We start from the raw sequence: 17,469 nt of genomic DNA, 5'->3' as shown, positions 1-17,469 counted from the left end.
CAACGTAGACAGCCAGGACGTGAAGGATCGTCGTCGGCGTGTGAAAGGAAAAGCGAAGTTTCCGGTTTCCGTCGCGACGACCCCGGCAAGTGTCGGGCTTCGACGAAGTCTGGATCTTCCCGTAGGGGCTCCATTAGCGGAGTAATTGCTGTTCGAAACTCCTGCGACGAATCTACGATGGGTATTTTATACAAGGAACACGAGACTGCCATCGTAACAGTACGATGCATAGATGAATTTACCCCCCGGTGAACGAATCGCGCTCGACAAGTCCGATTTCGGTAGTTGAACGAGCAAACTTTTCCCTTCGATCCCTATACGTTAATTCGATGAGATGGTGTAATTGTATTTCTCAGGCTGACAATTAATTTGGATGCTGTAAACCAAGTTCCAAACAGAATGAACTTAACGATTATTATCGGATTGTTATACAGGATTGTTACGTCTTGTAAGAACGTGACAAATTTCGTAACAAACGACAAAACTATGCTAATCGAAATAATTAAAAGACTAAATAATTAAAACTTCTATAGTGCGGCTGTATCGCACTAACCAAATAAATAGAAATAAAATCTTATGCAACACACGATATGGTCACTTAGGGTGAGAATTTAATGCTTAAGAAAAATCAGTATCGGTTTTTATATGTATGATGAATTGTATATAATATATTTTTTCCAGTTTTCACTTGCAGTGATTTATCGGCGTGCACGTTTCTAAGGAGCATTAATCACGTTTCGTTTCGATCCATCTCTCAATATGAACGATTATTTCCTACACGACGAGTTTTCTTGAATTATTGCGGGCACGAAAATTCGCGAAACTATCTATCCAAGAAAAATTTGTACGCGCCTCCTTCGTGTCAGTAGTTTCCGTCATCTGTCGCCACTCGAATCGATCAATCTCTCAACTTTCTCGCCAATATCCTCCGGCCACGAATAAATGCAAATTTTGCGAAAACTTGCGAAAGAAGCACGACGGATCCAGCGTAAACGCTGTTTAAATTTTCCTCAAACTATTCTCGTTTCTATTCTAACCATAAAAAGAAGGTTTAATAAACCAACATCAGGGATGGAAACTCTGATTTTTGCAAAATATCGTTGCTATAGATCGGATGAATTTTTATGCAAATTTCTACTTTTCCAATTGTTCGTTCTAATAATTCGTTCGTTTTATTTATTAAAAGTTATAACAAGCAGATATAGCATTTATGCATTTTCTACACCTCTGCGCCTTTAAATTTCGTATAAATGTGCATAAAAATCCGCATTCTAATTATCACGGCGAAGCAACATTGTCGATTCGCGAAATCTCGAATGATTATTGGTTAGCGATCGATCAGGAATGATCGAGTGTCTGGACAACGAAACGCAGACAACGAGCGGTCGATCTTAAAGAAGGGAAAAAAACATCGCAATTTTTCATCTCATCGATCATGAACATTATAACCATCGATCAGTAACGGATAAGCTCGCCATTTATCCCCTTCCCTATTTCTCTGAGCTATTGTACAGAAACGAAGTTCTTCGAAATGTTCAGTCACCACGTTGTCGATAAAGCGACCAGCTTGTGTAAATTAATTTTTCGCGCGGTGAAGTTTCGTCTTCGGAGCGGTTACTTTGCTTTTGGACTACTTGTCGCGAAGGGGAAAATTTAAGAAGCAGACGAAATCTTACGTACTTAATATAATCGAAGAGGAAACTACGTATGTACATGGAATTGTTATGGTACTTACACTTCAAGAATATTTTTTCCTGGCGGTGAGAGTTTGTTTTTTGGGGTTCCATTTCCATACCCTGCGCCTTCTCGCGCGGATTTGCTGTCCACTGACAAATTCGCCGTGTCATCGCGCATTCTTAATTAACAACTCTGTAATTAAAAAGAGATATCACGATTTTAAAACCTTCTACAAATAACTTTACAATCATAGATATTTCGTTCCACTCGACATTTTAATTGATATTAGGTTGTCCGAAAAGTGTTTTTCTTTCGCAAACGTGTTTTTTACAACAGTGCACCTTCATACAAACGTGAAAACGAATCTGTAAAATGTCGCGGTGTTTATCTCAACAGAATGAAATGAATCGTACGTAATTCGACAAAATAATGTAAAACGTTAAACGTAAAAAAAGGAAAGAAACTTTTCGGACAATCTAATATACAGGGTGGTTAGTAACTGGTGGTACAAGCGGAAAGGGGGTTATTCTATGCGAAAAAAGAAGTCGAAAATATAGAATAAAAATTTTTCGTTTGAGGCTTTGTTTTCGAAAAAATCGACTTTAAATTTTCGCTCGGTACGCGTGCACTTTATCACATCTCCTTTTCGACTTCTTTTTTCGCGTATAATCACCCCCTTTTCGCTTGTACCACCAGTTACCAACCACCCTGTATATTTGAATGATCCAACAACTTCAGTGTGATACAAGATTGAGTATTTGAGATGACAACTCCGAATGAGTACGAACTGAGATTCCTTTTCGTGTTGACGACAGTGATGATATACCTTCTGTCGATTGACTGTCTTGTAGATTATCCTTAACTTTTGACTCTTGCTGTTCCTAACCCTGACCACTGACTCGAGTTGATTTAGACTAACTGATGAGCTTTAACTGTTACTTGAATGTTATTGTGGAACAAGTCTAGAGCGTAAGTCGAAGAATTTGAGTTGGCTGTCCTGATGTCGTAGAAGAAGGATAGAAATGAAGTGACTGATGTGTCGTGATGAGAACAAGTCTAGAGGGATGAAGTGACTGCTCTGTCGTGATGAGAACAAATGAAGTTCGTTCTTGTGTGATTACGGAGGAAAACTCGATGTGGGTGTGTCTTTTGAACTAAGGACGTGGATTCGTTGTTCACACTTTTCGTTAGAAAAGTGAGGGTAACGAACCGCGATGCCCATTGGTTATAGCCAACGTTAATAAATGAAGATTGGAGAAGAAAGCCCCCTACCGACATGGCTCAGGGATGACCTGGCTCCTGGGAAAACCCGGCTTTTCCGTTAGACAAATATCCGCTTTCTCCATAATTTGTAAGAACGTGTAATAAATCTAAGGATTGTATTAGGTACAAACTATAAACCGACAATATTTGCAGGATTAAAGGTTCCCGCAAACTAATAAGATTCGGTTTATGGCGGGGCCTTAGGTATATCGAGGGTCTGTAAAATGGTGCTTGGGTCTTGACGGTCAGACAACGAAGGACGTCGGACGCACGGACCGTTTCACGCGATGTAACGATGGTTATAATCAAAATGGTGATATACAAAAATGAATGAATGTACGTATAAAATCTGACCCAATAGAAATCAACCTTAACAGTATATTTTCAATAACTGCAAAGACAAAGATTCTGTAATCCCTTATTTTAACAAACATTGTAACTTAATAATAAGAAACACTTTGTGAATAAAAATCTCTGTTGAATCAGAAATAATAATTCTATAATCGTTAATTATCAAAATCGCCAATTTCCTCAAAAAACCAAATAAAATGGAAATTCAAACGAAGCCAAACGTTCGGTACAACTAATCGAACCCTGTCAACAACCGCTCTCGAGGTATAGTGTTGACAAAATTCGCGTCAGTTTCTCACGCCTCTTACACCACGGTACGCATCGGCGTTGTTCCGGTATGTTGGTTGGGAAGTGGCGTTTGGAGTTTGGAAACGTCACGCGCAACCAACGGGCCACACGTCGAGCACTTGAGCTTTCAATAAACGCGGTACAATCGACATGGCATCAGGTTGGAAAAACGCAGGCCGCGGCGGGGCAGCCTTGCAGGATCGCGATAAATTAAGCCGAGCTGACGTTTTGATTGTCGGCCCGGCCTATATTTGTTGCGGTCAATATTTGCGTCGGCCGATCCATTGTCGCCGTTCGATCCGTTATAACCGTCTGTTTCGTTGGACGCGGGAGAGCAGGGATCCAGAGCTTTGCGCAAACTGCAATTAGCAACGATAATCCAGGGACAACAAACTCTATTTACCTCGGTCATTATCCACTGTATCATACGTTTACTATACAGGATATCCAATCTAAGCGATGACTAGAAACTCCGCTAATCCGTGTTAATTAATCGATTGACCGATAGGACCTATGATTAAGTTTGAAGGGTGGGCCTAGTAGTCACATTTCGATTACGCGTTGACAATGACGAAAACATTCGTTCGATGATTCAGCGATCATTCGCTGGTCGGATAGGCTGGTTGTCCAATACTTTAGATCGCTGCTTTTTCTTTAATTATCTTTCACGGTTGTATTATTTATTCGAAATTAACGTAGGCAGTAATTTTGTTTAGTTTGATCTATTTTTGAGTAGAGGACTTTCCAAGATAGTAGAATTCTAAATTCACTCGTCTTTTTTTTCGAATTCCTGATTCCATGATACATGTAACGATTCCAAATTCTTCGATAGCGCGTGTGAATTATTAAATTACATTTATTAAAGGAATATTATTAATTAAACGAAAGATAATAACGAATAATGAAAGTAGGACGAATTTATGTTATAATCTAATAGTTTGTGTGCGTGAGTAAATTATTTATTGTTTAATTGCGTTTAACCGAATGCATTCCTTAAAGAATAACCGGTGACAGTTAATAGATGGTAGAAGGAAAGTTCTGTTCCCTGTTCTTGCAATGGCCGAGATCTTTCTAAATCTCTGGCTGCTCAACAGGCTATGGCGCGAACTAAAACGATAATTCAGCGCTCGGGGTGGCTATCATTTCTTGCTCGTGGTATATTACTACGTCGCTACACCGTAGAGTCGACTGCACAGGGGACCAGACAGTCCTGCCGTACGTATCAGCTCAAGTTTCAAGCGAAGCTTTTGCGTGCTATTTCTCTTTCTCCCTATTAAAATTCTGAAATGTAAATATATGAGAACATCATAGTCCAACGCGTTTCAATTTCTGAAATCGAGAAAAACTCGTCAAATTCTTTTTTCTATTTGTAACAGGAAATAGTTTTCGAATGGGAGAACGAGAGTCAGAGAAAGACGAAGATGGAAGAACGAAAATATTAAACCTTCCATATCCGAAATTTTGAAAGTTTTAACTACGTATGGAACGAATATGCTCGGTGATTCTGATGGGTCACCGCGTAAAAATGCATGACAGCGAAACTTTGGCGAACCGGTGCAAATGAAACCGCGACAAGCGACAAAGCGTTAATGTTAAGCAACTGCAATTTGCCGCTTGCGTTCTACAACGCTCGGTCTTTCTTGCATCCAATTGCTGTTCTAATTGTCGAATAAACGGCGCGATAAAAACGGCTAAGTCATTAGGTCGTGTTGCGGACTGAGTTAGTAGGTGGTCTTTAATCGCGAAACAGAGTTGCTGTTCGGTGACTTTTTTCAACGAAAAACCGGTCCACCCTTTTAATTGTACAGACACGTCTTTAATCGTCGGAAGAAGGATCTCGATGTTGCCATTGTTCGTACTTGGAAGACGAATTACATCGAGATAATTCGATCAGACACGGTACATTAATTTATTCCTAACTCCATAGAATAGTCGGTGTAATATGATTAAAATCTTTTAAGATAGCGTTTTCTCCTGCTCTTTCTCTTTTTCCGTACATCAACGATGGGCGAGAGTCTCGGTACCCAGTAATAAGGATCAAAAGCACTCTAAACGAGACTTCGTTGAGTAAACGAGAGAAAGCCAATAAATGGAAAAAAAGAAGCCACCGTCCTTTTTATTCCCATCGTCCGTATCTCTCATTACTTTTGCTCTTTGATCAAGCGTTCTTTTGTTATGTCGTCTCGTCTTTCGCCGACGAATAGAGGGCAACTTTGCCGTACCTTCGCTTTGGTAACATGAAGCATAACGACGCAACGTATCAATATATATATGTTTATCTTTCTTCTGGCCGAGTACTGACCATTTCTTAAAGCGGTCATCCTGTTATAACAAACTATGTATTGCTCGTACTTCCATTTCTAAACACTTTACTTTTTCCCAATCATAAGAATCATAAGAGAAGACAAAAATCTGTTGTCAAAAGTTGCCATAATGATTATGGTCTACCCTTAATCTCTCTGGAATTAATCACTAAAATAACGTAAACTCGTCTCGCTGATGTTTGTGCTCAAAGTTCGAAATAACTGCATCGTCTGTCCTGATATTCCTGATTTATCGAATCTAGTACTCGATCTTTAGAAAATCTCTGTTATTCCACGCATCTATGCGCGTAACTAATACTAACGCAAACAATTGTATCGACTGAATCCGAAAACAGCACAATTTTTTCTCTCGCCAATCGAAATTTATACCACTATGGGGAACAGTATCAATGAGCCATATAAGCAAAATAGAAACAATGCAAGCTAAAATTCTTAGAACAATAGTAAACGCTCCATGGTACGTTAGAAACGAGGACATTTGAAAAGACCTGGGAATACCAACGATCAAGGAGGAGATTAGCAGATGTGCAAGAAGGTACAGAGAAAGAATAGCAACGCACCCGAAATGGCTGGCAGTGAAAACGGTCAACACATCGAGCATAGAAAGAAGATTAAAAAGGAAACACCCAACAGATCTCACAAAGGACATAACCAAACAAACACGATGATGGTACCCCGCTGGGGGTAGCCACGCACATGTTATATTAGTATACCGCTATAATATTTTACCAAATGTCCTACTGGACAAATTGTAAAATCCAAATAAATAAATATAAAAAAAAAAACATCGAGCATAGAAAGAAGACTAAAAAGGAAACGCCCAACAGATCTCATAAAGAATATAACTTAACAAACACGAAGATGGTACCCCGCTGGGGGTAACCACCCACATGATAATCAAACAGCCAAAAAATTCTACCAAATGTCCAAATTGGACAAATTGTGAATGTGAAATATTAAATAAAAAAAAAACTGAAACTTTTTCGTACCTTGCTAAATTCTATTTAAGAGCTAAGCGAGATTTACAGTTGACACTAATCTTTCGCACTTATCTTTCTTTATTTACCTATACCTATATTATTTATATAGGAATTTTTTATTTATCCTATGTAATAAGTTTATTGATCAATAGATCTATTTACAATGGATTAGACAAGAAACACAAACAGTAATGTGCTATAACTAAATAGTTAATTCACAACTCACAATTGATAGTTTACAACTCGTAACAACTCGGCAAATCGACGACTCTTCTACTCGACTGCCCGATAAAACTGCCAGGCCCTTTTCGACCTAACAGCACTTAGGCCTTCCCGCGATATTGTTTTATGATTCGCCTAATACGACTGCCAGGCCTTTTTTGACCTAAAGGCACTTAAACAATATTACGGATAGACCTAAGTGACGATGATTCATCAGATATTTCTTAGGCCATTCGTCCACGATACTACATTTACAACCTTCATCAAACGTTGTTGCACCAATAGAAAGTAAATAAATAAATATTATCTTATATTAATAATATATAATATCTTTCTATATATTTATATATCATTCTATATATTTTCTATATATATCTTTCTATATATTATATAATATCTTTCTATATATTTCTATATATAATAATAAATAATATCTTTCTCACCTACGTACGACATTCTCGAATTCGATTGGATATCCTCGCGAAATTCAGTGAGAATCTAATGGGCAAGAAGCTACGAGAACGGAAAGTTCTCTGGAAGTTGAGCTTTTATTAACGAGACGGTTGCTTTCAAAGCTGGAATTGAGAAACGAGGAGTAATAAAGAGCCGCGAGGGATCGGCGACATCGGGGGACCGGTCAATTTCGAATTATCCTATTTCATGCGAACGAGAGCTTTCCGATTTCATTTGTCTCCGTTCCAATAACCCCTCGCCCTTCTCCACCGCCGGGTACACGCGATCCAATTTTTCCTTCGTTGCCCTCTCGAAAGGCAGTTTATAAAATTTCCCGTTCGTTGCGGGATCGATGCAACGATAAATTGTCTCTGAAGTTGCAAGGCCGACCCTCTCGTGCCCGGGACACGTCTTATCCCCGGTGCTCTGGCCGCTCTTTTTCGCGGCTCGTAAATCATCGATGAGCCCGTGGAACCGGAAGTCGAGCGGAAGGCCTTGCCAACGAGATATGGACTCGCATTTGCACCGTTTTGTCATACCGTTCGCAAACTTACTCGTCGAGTATTATTAACGAAATCGAGAGATTTCGTCCTTTGAACAAATTATTTCACCCTGAAAGTGTCCACAGTCCGAAGTCTTCCTGTTACGGTCGGGCGACCGTCTACCTAGACCAGATGCCCGCTTATCCTTACGACGTACCTTCAATCGCCTTAAGTACCCATCATAAATCCCAGTAATTTGCTTGCGAAGGTCATTCAGACCGAACAAATATCTTTTTCTAAATCACTTTCTAAGGACTATTGTCTACCACGGCTTGATAAGGGAAAGTTAGGTTTCCCACGTACGATGCTTCCTAATAGCAACTTTCTATCGCGGACGGCTAAGACCCTTCCTAGTCTACCAACCTCCATTTATCCAGTCAGAAGCAATGCATACTGCCCTCACTTCCTGACCAAAAACGTTATGAACAAGTCCGATGGTCCCGTGCGCTAGACATACCCATCGCTAGCTTTCCTCCGACACAGCATCGTCACTCAACTTTACTTCTTCTACACCGCTAGAAAAGTCAGCAACTAAGTACAATTCTAACGTCTAAGTCTAAACACGAACAATCACTTCCTCTATTAAGTATCCTCTAGTGCTACGTCCACTGACATACGAAGTTCCATTATAAGAGCCTTGCTCTAGCGTGCATATCTATCTTACCTTCGGGCGACAAGTTGTCATCTAGGAATCATATCTACTCAACAGTGTAACTTAAGTGTTGGAAATAAAACCTTATAATTCTGTGAATCACGGTGTTATACTAACTCAATCACCCCTATTATCATAACGGAAATCAGGGGATCGATCAACTCGTGGTGTCGATTGCTATAATCGTAACGGGAATTTACGACTCCCGTTGACGTCTCTCCTCGCGATTGGTCGAAAATACACTTTCATTTTAAAAGAATGGAATTTCTTTGTCGAATAATTTCCATAATATTTCCATTGTGATACACGTTTTTGGCAATTTATTGCCAGAAGATTAGTTTCGTACAGATAATGATCCAAAACCTTGAAGAAGAGAAAATAGAGAAGGATATTCGATATTCTGGAGGATCGTCGATGTTTTTCTGTAATTCTTCCCAAATCATTTTTATGTAAGAAAATTGTCCTGTATATGGACAAAACGAAGATCAGTTGGCGATTAAGCGTAAATCGCTGCGAACATAATGACGTATAATGTCATACCCAACAAAAATACCTGAAGCATTCGTGTAACGTTAAAGTGAAATAGTGAAAACCATGGAAATTTCTAGGATAATACTGTGAATTAATACTGTGAATCGATTTGAACGTGTTTAGAAATAGTAGCTAGCTCGTGAAGTTCGTAGTGATTGAAACAATTTACAGCTTCATTGATACTAATCTTGTTAGAAACGTGCAAGTTCCATGGTTCTATGTTAATTTCCCAGGGGAATCGTAATCTTTCTTTCGAATTCGTGGACCAATCTTTTCGAGATCCCCGTAACACGGCGGAGAACAAATTTCGGCAAGGAAAACAATCCGTGCGAAGTTTTGTCGCGCTAATGTATTCGCGAGTCGGTCTGCTCGGATATCGTTCGCCCTCTTTCTTTCTTTCTTTACTACCGCACCAGCAAGGCGATAAACTTCGTCAGGAGCGTGTTCCGCAGCTGAAAAATCGCGGCTAATGGGAAAAATTGCTAAAGTTACACGGAAAGTTCGCCGACGACTTTCGTCGTTCGTCGCGGCACCTTTCGCAATCGCGAAACTCCATTAAGCTTGGAAACTAATTTCCAACGGAGTTTCCGCGGTGAGCGTCGCATAATCCTTGCGTGGTCACCGGTGACTCGAAAAATTTTTTCCAGGAACAATGTTTCGTGTATCTTCTGAAATTCTGCCAAAGATCGATAAATGTTTATTCGCAAAATTGCTGTTAAATCTGAATTACAGGCAAGTCGTTGCGGAATAAGTCATCGAACGATGAATTAGTGACTACATGTTTGGATAATCTTCAGGTTGCAGTTAGAGCGAGCGAACAGAAGATCCGAAGATCGCAATGCATACGTCCATTAGAATCTATACGCGCATTTGACGGTTTGACGTACTGAGTTTGTCACAGCGCCAGTTTGTGCGGATTCACGTCCGCTGTAGCTACGGTCTTACTCGTTATCCATCTGCTTAGTTCCATGTAAATCTCGATGCATCGTTAATCGCGTGCAGCTGTAACCACAGCCTATACGTCGAAAGCAATCTTACGGTAGAATGTATATGGACAGATACAGACAGGCGTAGCGATTAGCGTTGGCGGTTTCCAGTGCTTCTGACCATAGAACGTCCGTTACGCGCTCTTCCCTATGTGTGTGAATGAAACTGTATCTTTCTCATTTATTTAGTCGTAAAAAGCGAAAAGTTAAATCTCAGAAAATATCAGATACCAGTTAAATGTTAATTTAATAAAGTATAAAATAATCAGTACAAGCAAAAATAAATTAATTTGCACTTTGCAATTTGTGCTTTTCCACAAAAGTTCGAGTCATTCTCATAAGAAATTGAAAACATCGTGACTTGTACCCTATTCTTTTTAAACCTTTTAATAGCGTATCCAAAAATAACAAGCTCTCGACGTTTTGTTTCCTTCTGAATCCATACTTAAATACATTAGTTCAAACGATGAAACGAACGAAACACCTCGCAGATAGCAACGCGGGCCAGCCAGCATTGAAAAAAGGGATACCTTTTAATCCAGTGGTATCTGTCAAAAGCACGCGTAGCCAGTTGGCCGTGGTTCGCGTATTTACGATCGACGCGTAATTTACGGAGGCTGCGGCCGTTTAATTAGTAACAAAAATATTACAACACCACGAGCTGAGATCATCTCTGACTGATAGCGGTACAAAAGGTGGGAATTTTTCAGCGGGCAGCTTTTTCGCTAGAACAGAAATCGTGAATTATAAAGCTACCGCCGACGAGATCCTCGACCGAGGAGAGTTATAATTAAAGCGATTCCGCTTTACCGTGCTCGGCTGCTTTGTGCTCTCGGAGGTTCGTTAAGTCCGACAAATTAATTTCCATTGTATTTTCAAACGGCCAGCGGGCACACTTCTCGCGGCCTTAAACCCGACTGCATGTGGAGAGTTCGAGAACCGCGCCATCATCTAATTCGTGACGGTTGTCGGTCGCGTTTCCAGATCCGAATCTAACGATGTCCCGTGGAAAAAAAGTTCCTCTGGAATTCGAGAATATTTTACCAATGCTCTGTTCGACCAACGATGAATGCTTGAACCAACTTTTTCCGCTCGGAGGAAACGTTTCATTGAAAAACGTTCGTCCCTTTCCAGATTGTGAATTTTTTATTAAACGGTAGAACTACCGACCGAAATGTATCATACACACAGATGATTATAATTATGATTAATAATCGCAAAAACAAAGAATTTGAAATCTGTCGAAACGATAAGCGATGAATTAGTTAATTCTATAACTTTTCATTTTAATCCATATTTAAATAACAATATACCGTGCGAACGAAAATGAAACAATGGAAATAATATTATCAAAAGTACAAAATACGAAATCCGTCACTTTCACGTTAATTCTAGTGTTAAAAAGCTAGCACATTGAAATGGTGATCTATGATATTCATGTGAAAACACAAGTTAGTTTATCGTTCAAATGGTCGATCAATGGTATGATGACTTATTTTTCTTCGTCATCTGGTTTCAATATTTATCTTGGCCCGACCGTGTTATTCGAGAGAATTTATTTTAAGTATCCTTCGTTATTAACGATCACGATTACGCGTTTCGCGGCCTCCTTTTCGTAGTCGACGTCTAGTCGGCGAACCAACGAATTCCGTAATCGGCCGCCGACTAATTTTAGACGTTCCGTGGACCTACCGCTTCTACCGCTTGTACACCGCGTCTCCGACTCGCTTTACAACGACTGGAACAATTTAATCGACGTTTACGATCTTTCCGCTTATTAAAACTATCCAAACAAACGAATATTTCGTTTCGATAGCACACAGAGGAACCTTTTCTTTCTGAGCCAACAAACCGCGTTAAATCGTAAATGTCGTTTCATTCAGACGATAAATTTATTATAATTCTATGCAACGAGCATCTCACGAACAAGATAGAAGCGCTGATCCAATTCTACGTAATAGAGTCTCGTGAATCACCAAAAATATCCAAAATATCTGCGTATCTCTAGATTTTCTGTGAGCGATAACGTTAGTCAATTCGAGCTTCCAACTGAGCGTCTTTCGTTTATTGAACGATTATTCTGGATTTCTGGCGTAAGAAGCGAATCGTGCGATATACGAGCCAAGCTCTTGGCTCATTATCAATAATTCGATGATGTTTTCTCTTAGAATGTAAAGGGTTGACAATGGAATTCACTATCTTTTCTTCATGATGCGTGTGTTTTTTATATCTTGTGACTCTTCCTGATTATTTTTATCGAATATCATGTCACGAAGAAGTTCAAACGAAAACCTGATTTTGCCAGCTCCTTCGAGAAAGGACTGCGACAAGGTAATCCTCATCCGCATATTGTATATAAAACTTTGAGAAACATAAAAGAAGATGAGTTGAGCACGTCTTGACATCAAACCATCCACTGGCTGGAGAATGTTTCTCCAAAATCGAAGACGCTAGAACTCATCTTGTATATTTTGCTTCGAAGCGGGCCAAATTTCACGAGCGAAGATCAAAAAATGATCAAAAATACAATAAGAGTTTATTAATTCGAGCGGAGTTTATTTCGACTGAGAATTGTCATTTGTTCAATTTCACTGAACTCTGTTTATGAAAATGAAAAGATCACGACCTAATATTTGCGGTCGCGTGAAAAATGTTTGCAAGACGAAGTTCGTCTGGCCGAAGATAAAAATTACAGTAAATAAGAAGCCCCATTTTTTCACTCAAATATTCTAACTAGCGAACTACATCAAACGTTGAATCTCATCTCGTGTATAACCGCACGATTCGTATAAAATGTAGGAAAAGTATAAGAATACGTCATAGTGGAAATTACGACTCGAGTGACGCAAACTGAGAAACAAACGCGTGCCTCGGCGGCTATTTTGAGAATAAACCGTACACTTGCACGCGCCGAGCGGCTCAATTTCTTCGAGCATAAACGCTAAACAAAAAAAAAAAAAAAGAAAAAGAAAAAGAAAGGAGTATTTCGCAAAGAATGTGAGGAGGTTTGTATCATTCGCGAGCAAATCGTCTGGTCGTATTTTTATATACACGCGATCCGACGTCCACGTGCGTCGATCGAAAGGCTAAATACGTGGAGGACCTGACAGACGAGATCGTCTGCAACCTTGGGCGAGTCTGGCCAACACCGCCCACTCTTTTGCCAACTCGATTTCGCGGAAGCTTCTTCGACGTTGGCAGAAGACGTACGTCTCGGATTCTCCGTCTCGCCCCGTCCTTTTCTCTCGCTACATCGACCTGGTAAACCGAAAATATCGCGCGATAATGGCGAAACGAGGGACGCCTCGTTCAAAGGCGCTGATTTTCTACGAGGTCACCGAGCAAAGTCTTCTTTAAGCACTAAAAAGGTACATTCTCGTTGCCAAGAACGACGATCGCGAATGGAGTTTACGTTGCCAAGAAAAGCATCTGGACATCGAATAAAGCGAGTCTGAGTCGAACTAATCAGTACGAGACGGCAGAAAAATGTGCAGATTGCTAGGAAGCCGAATTGAGAGTACAAGCAGTACTCTGAAGTACATTTTTTTCTGAATGTTCGTAGTATTCGTTTATTCCTATAATCTGTATTAATCAAACAAAGGTAGAGCAGTTTATTTTTCCTAAAAAAAAAAAAAAAAAATCCAAATAACGAAACTGAAGACAAGAAACAACCTTGGTCTATGTTCGCCTTTTTTCAAGAAAGCGAAGTCTTTCATTTCTGTCCAATATATTGCAAATATTTTTAGCGAAATATTCATCGTATAACATAATTGAATATATGGATGTATCAGTAATTATAGCACACAATATAATATCTAATTAAATCATGAAGCTGTGAGCAAATATCGTGAGAAAAGTTTTTACAAATCGATTAATTTCTACTCGAAAGTAAACATAGCTTCCGAGTACTAGAACGTACACTATTATTTAAAAGGATGATAAATTCTAAAATCGATTAGCTGCTGTACTGAATATTTGATTAGACTGATATCTGCTCTAGATAACGAAACATTCAATTTGTCGTGTATTGAGATTAATCTATTGTTGGTCGCAATGCCTCGATTAATTGGTACAACGTAAAGCATTGGAAGAACCCGGTGATATTACAGTGGCGGTGTTATCAGAAAGTAATCCAACGTCAGACTCAGTTTACTCATTGGTGATCGTATCTCTGTGACTAATAAGAGATACTAATAAGAGACTGTGATCGATCGAGATACGATGATTGTCGTTTATTTCAATATTGCCACAATGATTCCGAAGAAAAGTTTCCTCAGATTGTAAGCATTGGCCACCAAAGAACGTACACTTTGTACCATCGTGTTGCACCACCGATAGAAACGGACGAACGAGGATCGCGACGACGATGTGTTCCTTGACGTATCGCCGAGGAACGCAAACACACGGTGTGTTTACAATCGTCTCGTTGTTCCGTGATTTCGACGATTCGAGTTGCGCGGTGAAAAGCATCGAAGATTTCCTAGCGTCAAAATGATGTCAAAGAGAAGAAGAGGAGCGTTGCTCCTCGAACTGAGAAGCGGAAACAAATGTTAACAGAGATTTCGAGAGCGACAAAGTGGCGTGAAACGATTCATGCGACTGGGAATTCCGTAAATGATCTTAAAGATATCGCGAAATCGATAAGCCATCCATCTATCATTATTTCGGTTTGTGATATGATCGTGCCGCGAAACATTTAGATTCGAAACTTCATCGAATTATTCGTTTGTTTATTCTCGAGATAAATCTTTTGGCACATAAAAATAACAGGTGAAAGAAAGACGTTATTGTACGGGAATGAGTTAAAAGCATATTACGATAATATGCTAATCATTGCTAATTACTCTAAATTGACAGGACACAGATTACATCGTTGCAGCAGATAAAATTTCAAATTCGGCGGCGAAAAATTATGATAACGAATGAACAATTATATACATAAATTACATACAAGTTGATAGCTGTAAAATTGTTGGGTACAAACGTCATTGGAAGAATTTCGCTTGAATTAAATAGCCGAAAATAGGCCAACATTTGAATCTGACTTATCATTTATACGTAATAAGCACTCAGGCAGCGAAGTATAAAACACAGTAAAATATTTGATATAAATAAAAACCTAGTCACAGAGTGTTAAACGCTCTTAATAGCGAAGGGGCCGGCAGAGAAAAACAAGCGAAGACGAGGGAAAACAGATTTCAGTGTTCAAAATTCGGATAGAAAGGGAAGCGAAAAAAGAGAAAGAGAAAAAGAACGAACGAGGAAGTTCGTTTTCGCGCGACTGAACTAATCCTTTTCGTGACAAATGGGAAGATATTGCCGCGCCGCGCCGAGTTCTTCTCCGTATCCGACTCGAAACCGCTTAATCCCTTTGTAAAAATTAACTCCGTCGCAGAGAAGCTGTTTCCAATCGCTACTTCTAGGTAACGTCGATATCACAAAGCCGAAACTTGACACTGTTCCAACGCTTCTTTCAACCCTATCGTCCTATCTCCTTTCCTGCCAACGATAATCGAAGGAAGAGGATCGAAGCGATAAAACGGCATAAAATAAAACCTGGAAAAAGATGTAGATCTTACCGACCAGTAATCCTTAGGACCGATAGTTTCTCTAGGATTGGCGTATTAACTTGCTTCATAAAAGAAATCTGGGAATCTTCGACCATCGGCGCGCGATAAAGCGAGCGATATCAAGTGGAAACAAATCACAGCTATGCAAACAAACCATCTACCCCTTTTACTATATCGAGATACACTGAAACGAAATCCAATCAGACAGTTGTAGAAGCAATAGAAAGTTTAAAAAACACCTCGTATCAACTTTTTCGAGCTAACAATTTCGATTAACACGAGCTTTCGAATCCGCAACGAATAATCCCACTCAGCGTCCGATCGTGGGTTACCATCCTCTAAAGCGCTTGGCTGCTTCGTCGATTCGCGTCCAATTCTCCCTAGTTTCGTTCCGTGTACACGAGGAGTCTACACGGAGGAAAGACGATAAAAAAAGAAAGTTTTGAAAAGAGGAATTTAAAAAAAAAAGAATAAGGAAGTGATAAAAAAGAAATAGTGAAAAATAACGATAGCGAAAACTCCGTGGATCGCGGGTGACGATAATTGGAAGGGGACGGCCACGTTTCACAGGAATTTCGAGTCATTAGAGTCTACACGAGGAGGTGGAGAATTCGCGTAACAAAGGAGATTAAAGCGACCGGGGATCTTGTCAACGGACGGGGGCTGGCAATCCTTTGCGCAACAGCTGCCGCTAACTATCCGCGGCTCGTCGACCGTCCAATCCAGTTAAGGGAGTTTAGAGTTTAACGCTGTTACACGAATCAACACAGAAGGTCGCGTCGCCGCGAAAATCTCCGCTCCGTATCCCTGCGCCCTGTCGTGATCGGACCCGTAAATTTCAGCGTCGAAGGTAACGAGCTTTCGAGTCTTCGAGCAAAGCCTACCCTTTGATCACTGCCAATCGAATTTTACCACCTTTGTTCTTTGATTCGTCGATCCCATTACGATGATACTCTCGAGGACGAGTTTTTACGAGACAACATAGAAAGAAGCATAAAGATACAAATTATTATTAGACACTCGTTAAAGTGTTTCGAATTATTTGAAATCAATTTACTACCTGATTCACGAATACACAAGAATAGGAACAAAGGATACATGGCGTCAAATAAACGACAGATTTATGAGAATAAAGAAATGTCGAGTTTCTTGAATTTAGATAACCTGGCTAATCTGAACAAGATTTTAAGCTTTCGTGTAAGCAAATATTCATGAAAATATAATCTTATGCCGTCAATCAACCGTGGAGCATGGATCTTTCTTGCTATCTCGTATCATTGTAAAAGACTTAATTAAGATTATACACGTGGGGTCTTGATGATATATCATTGCATTCGATCAATGAATTGTTCCAATCAGAGCTCTTTAATGCAATAATTTAACGATTGTAACAATATGTTACACATTATAGACAATAGACGTCTCTTTTACAATTTCATATTTTTTCGTCAAACATAGTATTCAAATTACTTGTAATTTGTACAATTCGCTAGTAAAATTTCATTTTTTTTTTTTTTTTACTACTACTATCAAACTTGTTAATGATGTACAAGGGTGTTAGCCAATATCGATAATTTGTAACTCGTAACTGGAAAAATTTGGTAAAAGTTCGATTATATAAAATGTCTTA

The 17,469-nt window shown here is 39.5% G+C and overlaps 1 protein-coding gene across 5 annotated transcripts in view; it reads right to left on the bottom strand.

Moving 5' to 3' along the window:
- LOC117206721 (multidrug resistance protein homolog 49) overlaps nt 1-17,469 on the bottom strand; it is a 74,573-nt gene that overhangs the window by 24,805 nt on the left and 32,299 nt on the right. For all 5 annotated transcript variants that reach the window (XM_033446305.1, XM_033446308.1, XM_033446306.1 and 2 more), the window contains one exon: nt 1,736-1,869. In XM_033446305.1, coding sequence (XP_033302196.1) covers nt 1,736-1,847 — 112 coding nt within the window. In that variant the 5' untranslated portion in view covers nt 1,848-1,869. The remainder of the gene's footprint in view (nt 1-1,735; nt 1,870-17,469) is intronic.

Source organism: Bombus bifarius, unplaced genomic scaffold (assembly GCF_011952205.1).
Source record: "Bombus bifarius isolate JDL3187 unplaced genomic scaffold, Bbif_JDL3187 scf7180000008008, whole genome shotgun sequence".
In the NCBI taxonomy this organism is placed as follows: Eukaryota; Metazoa; Arthropoda; class Insecta; order Hymenoptera; family Apidae; genus Bombus; species Bombus bifarius.
Note: the sequence above shows the minus strand (reverse complement) of the source record. Positions and strands in the feature narration are given on the sequence as shown.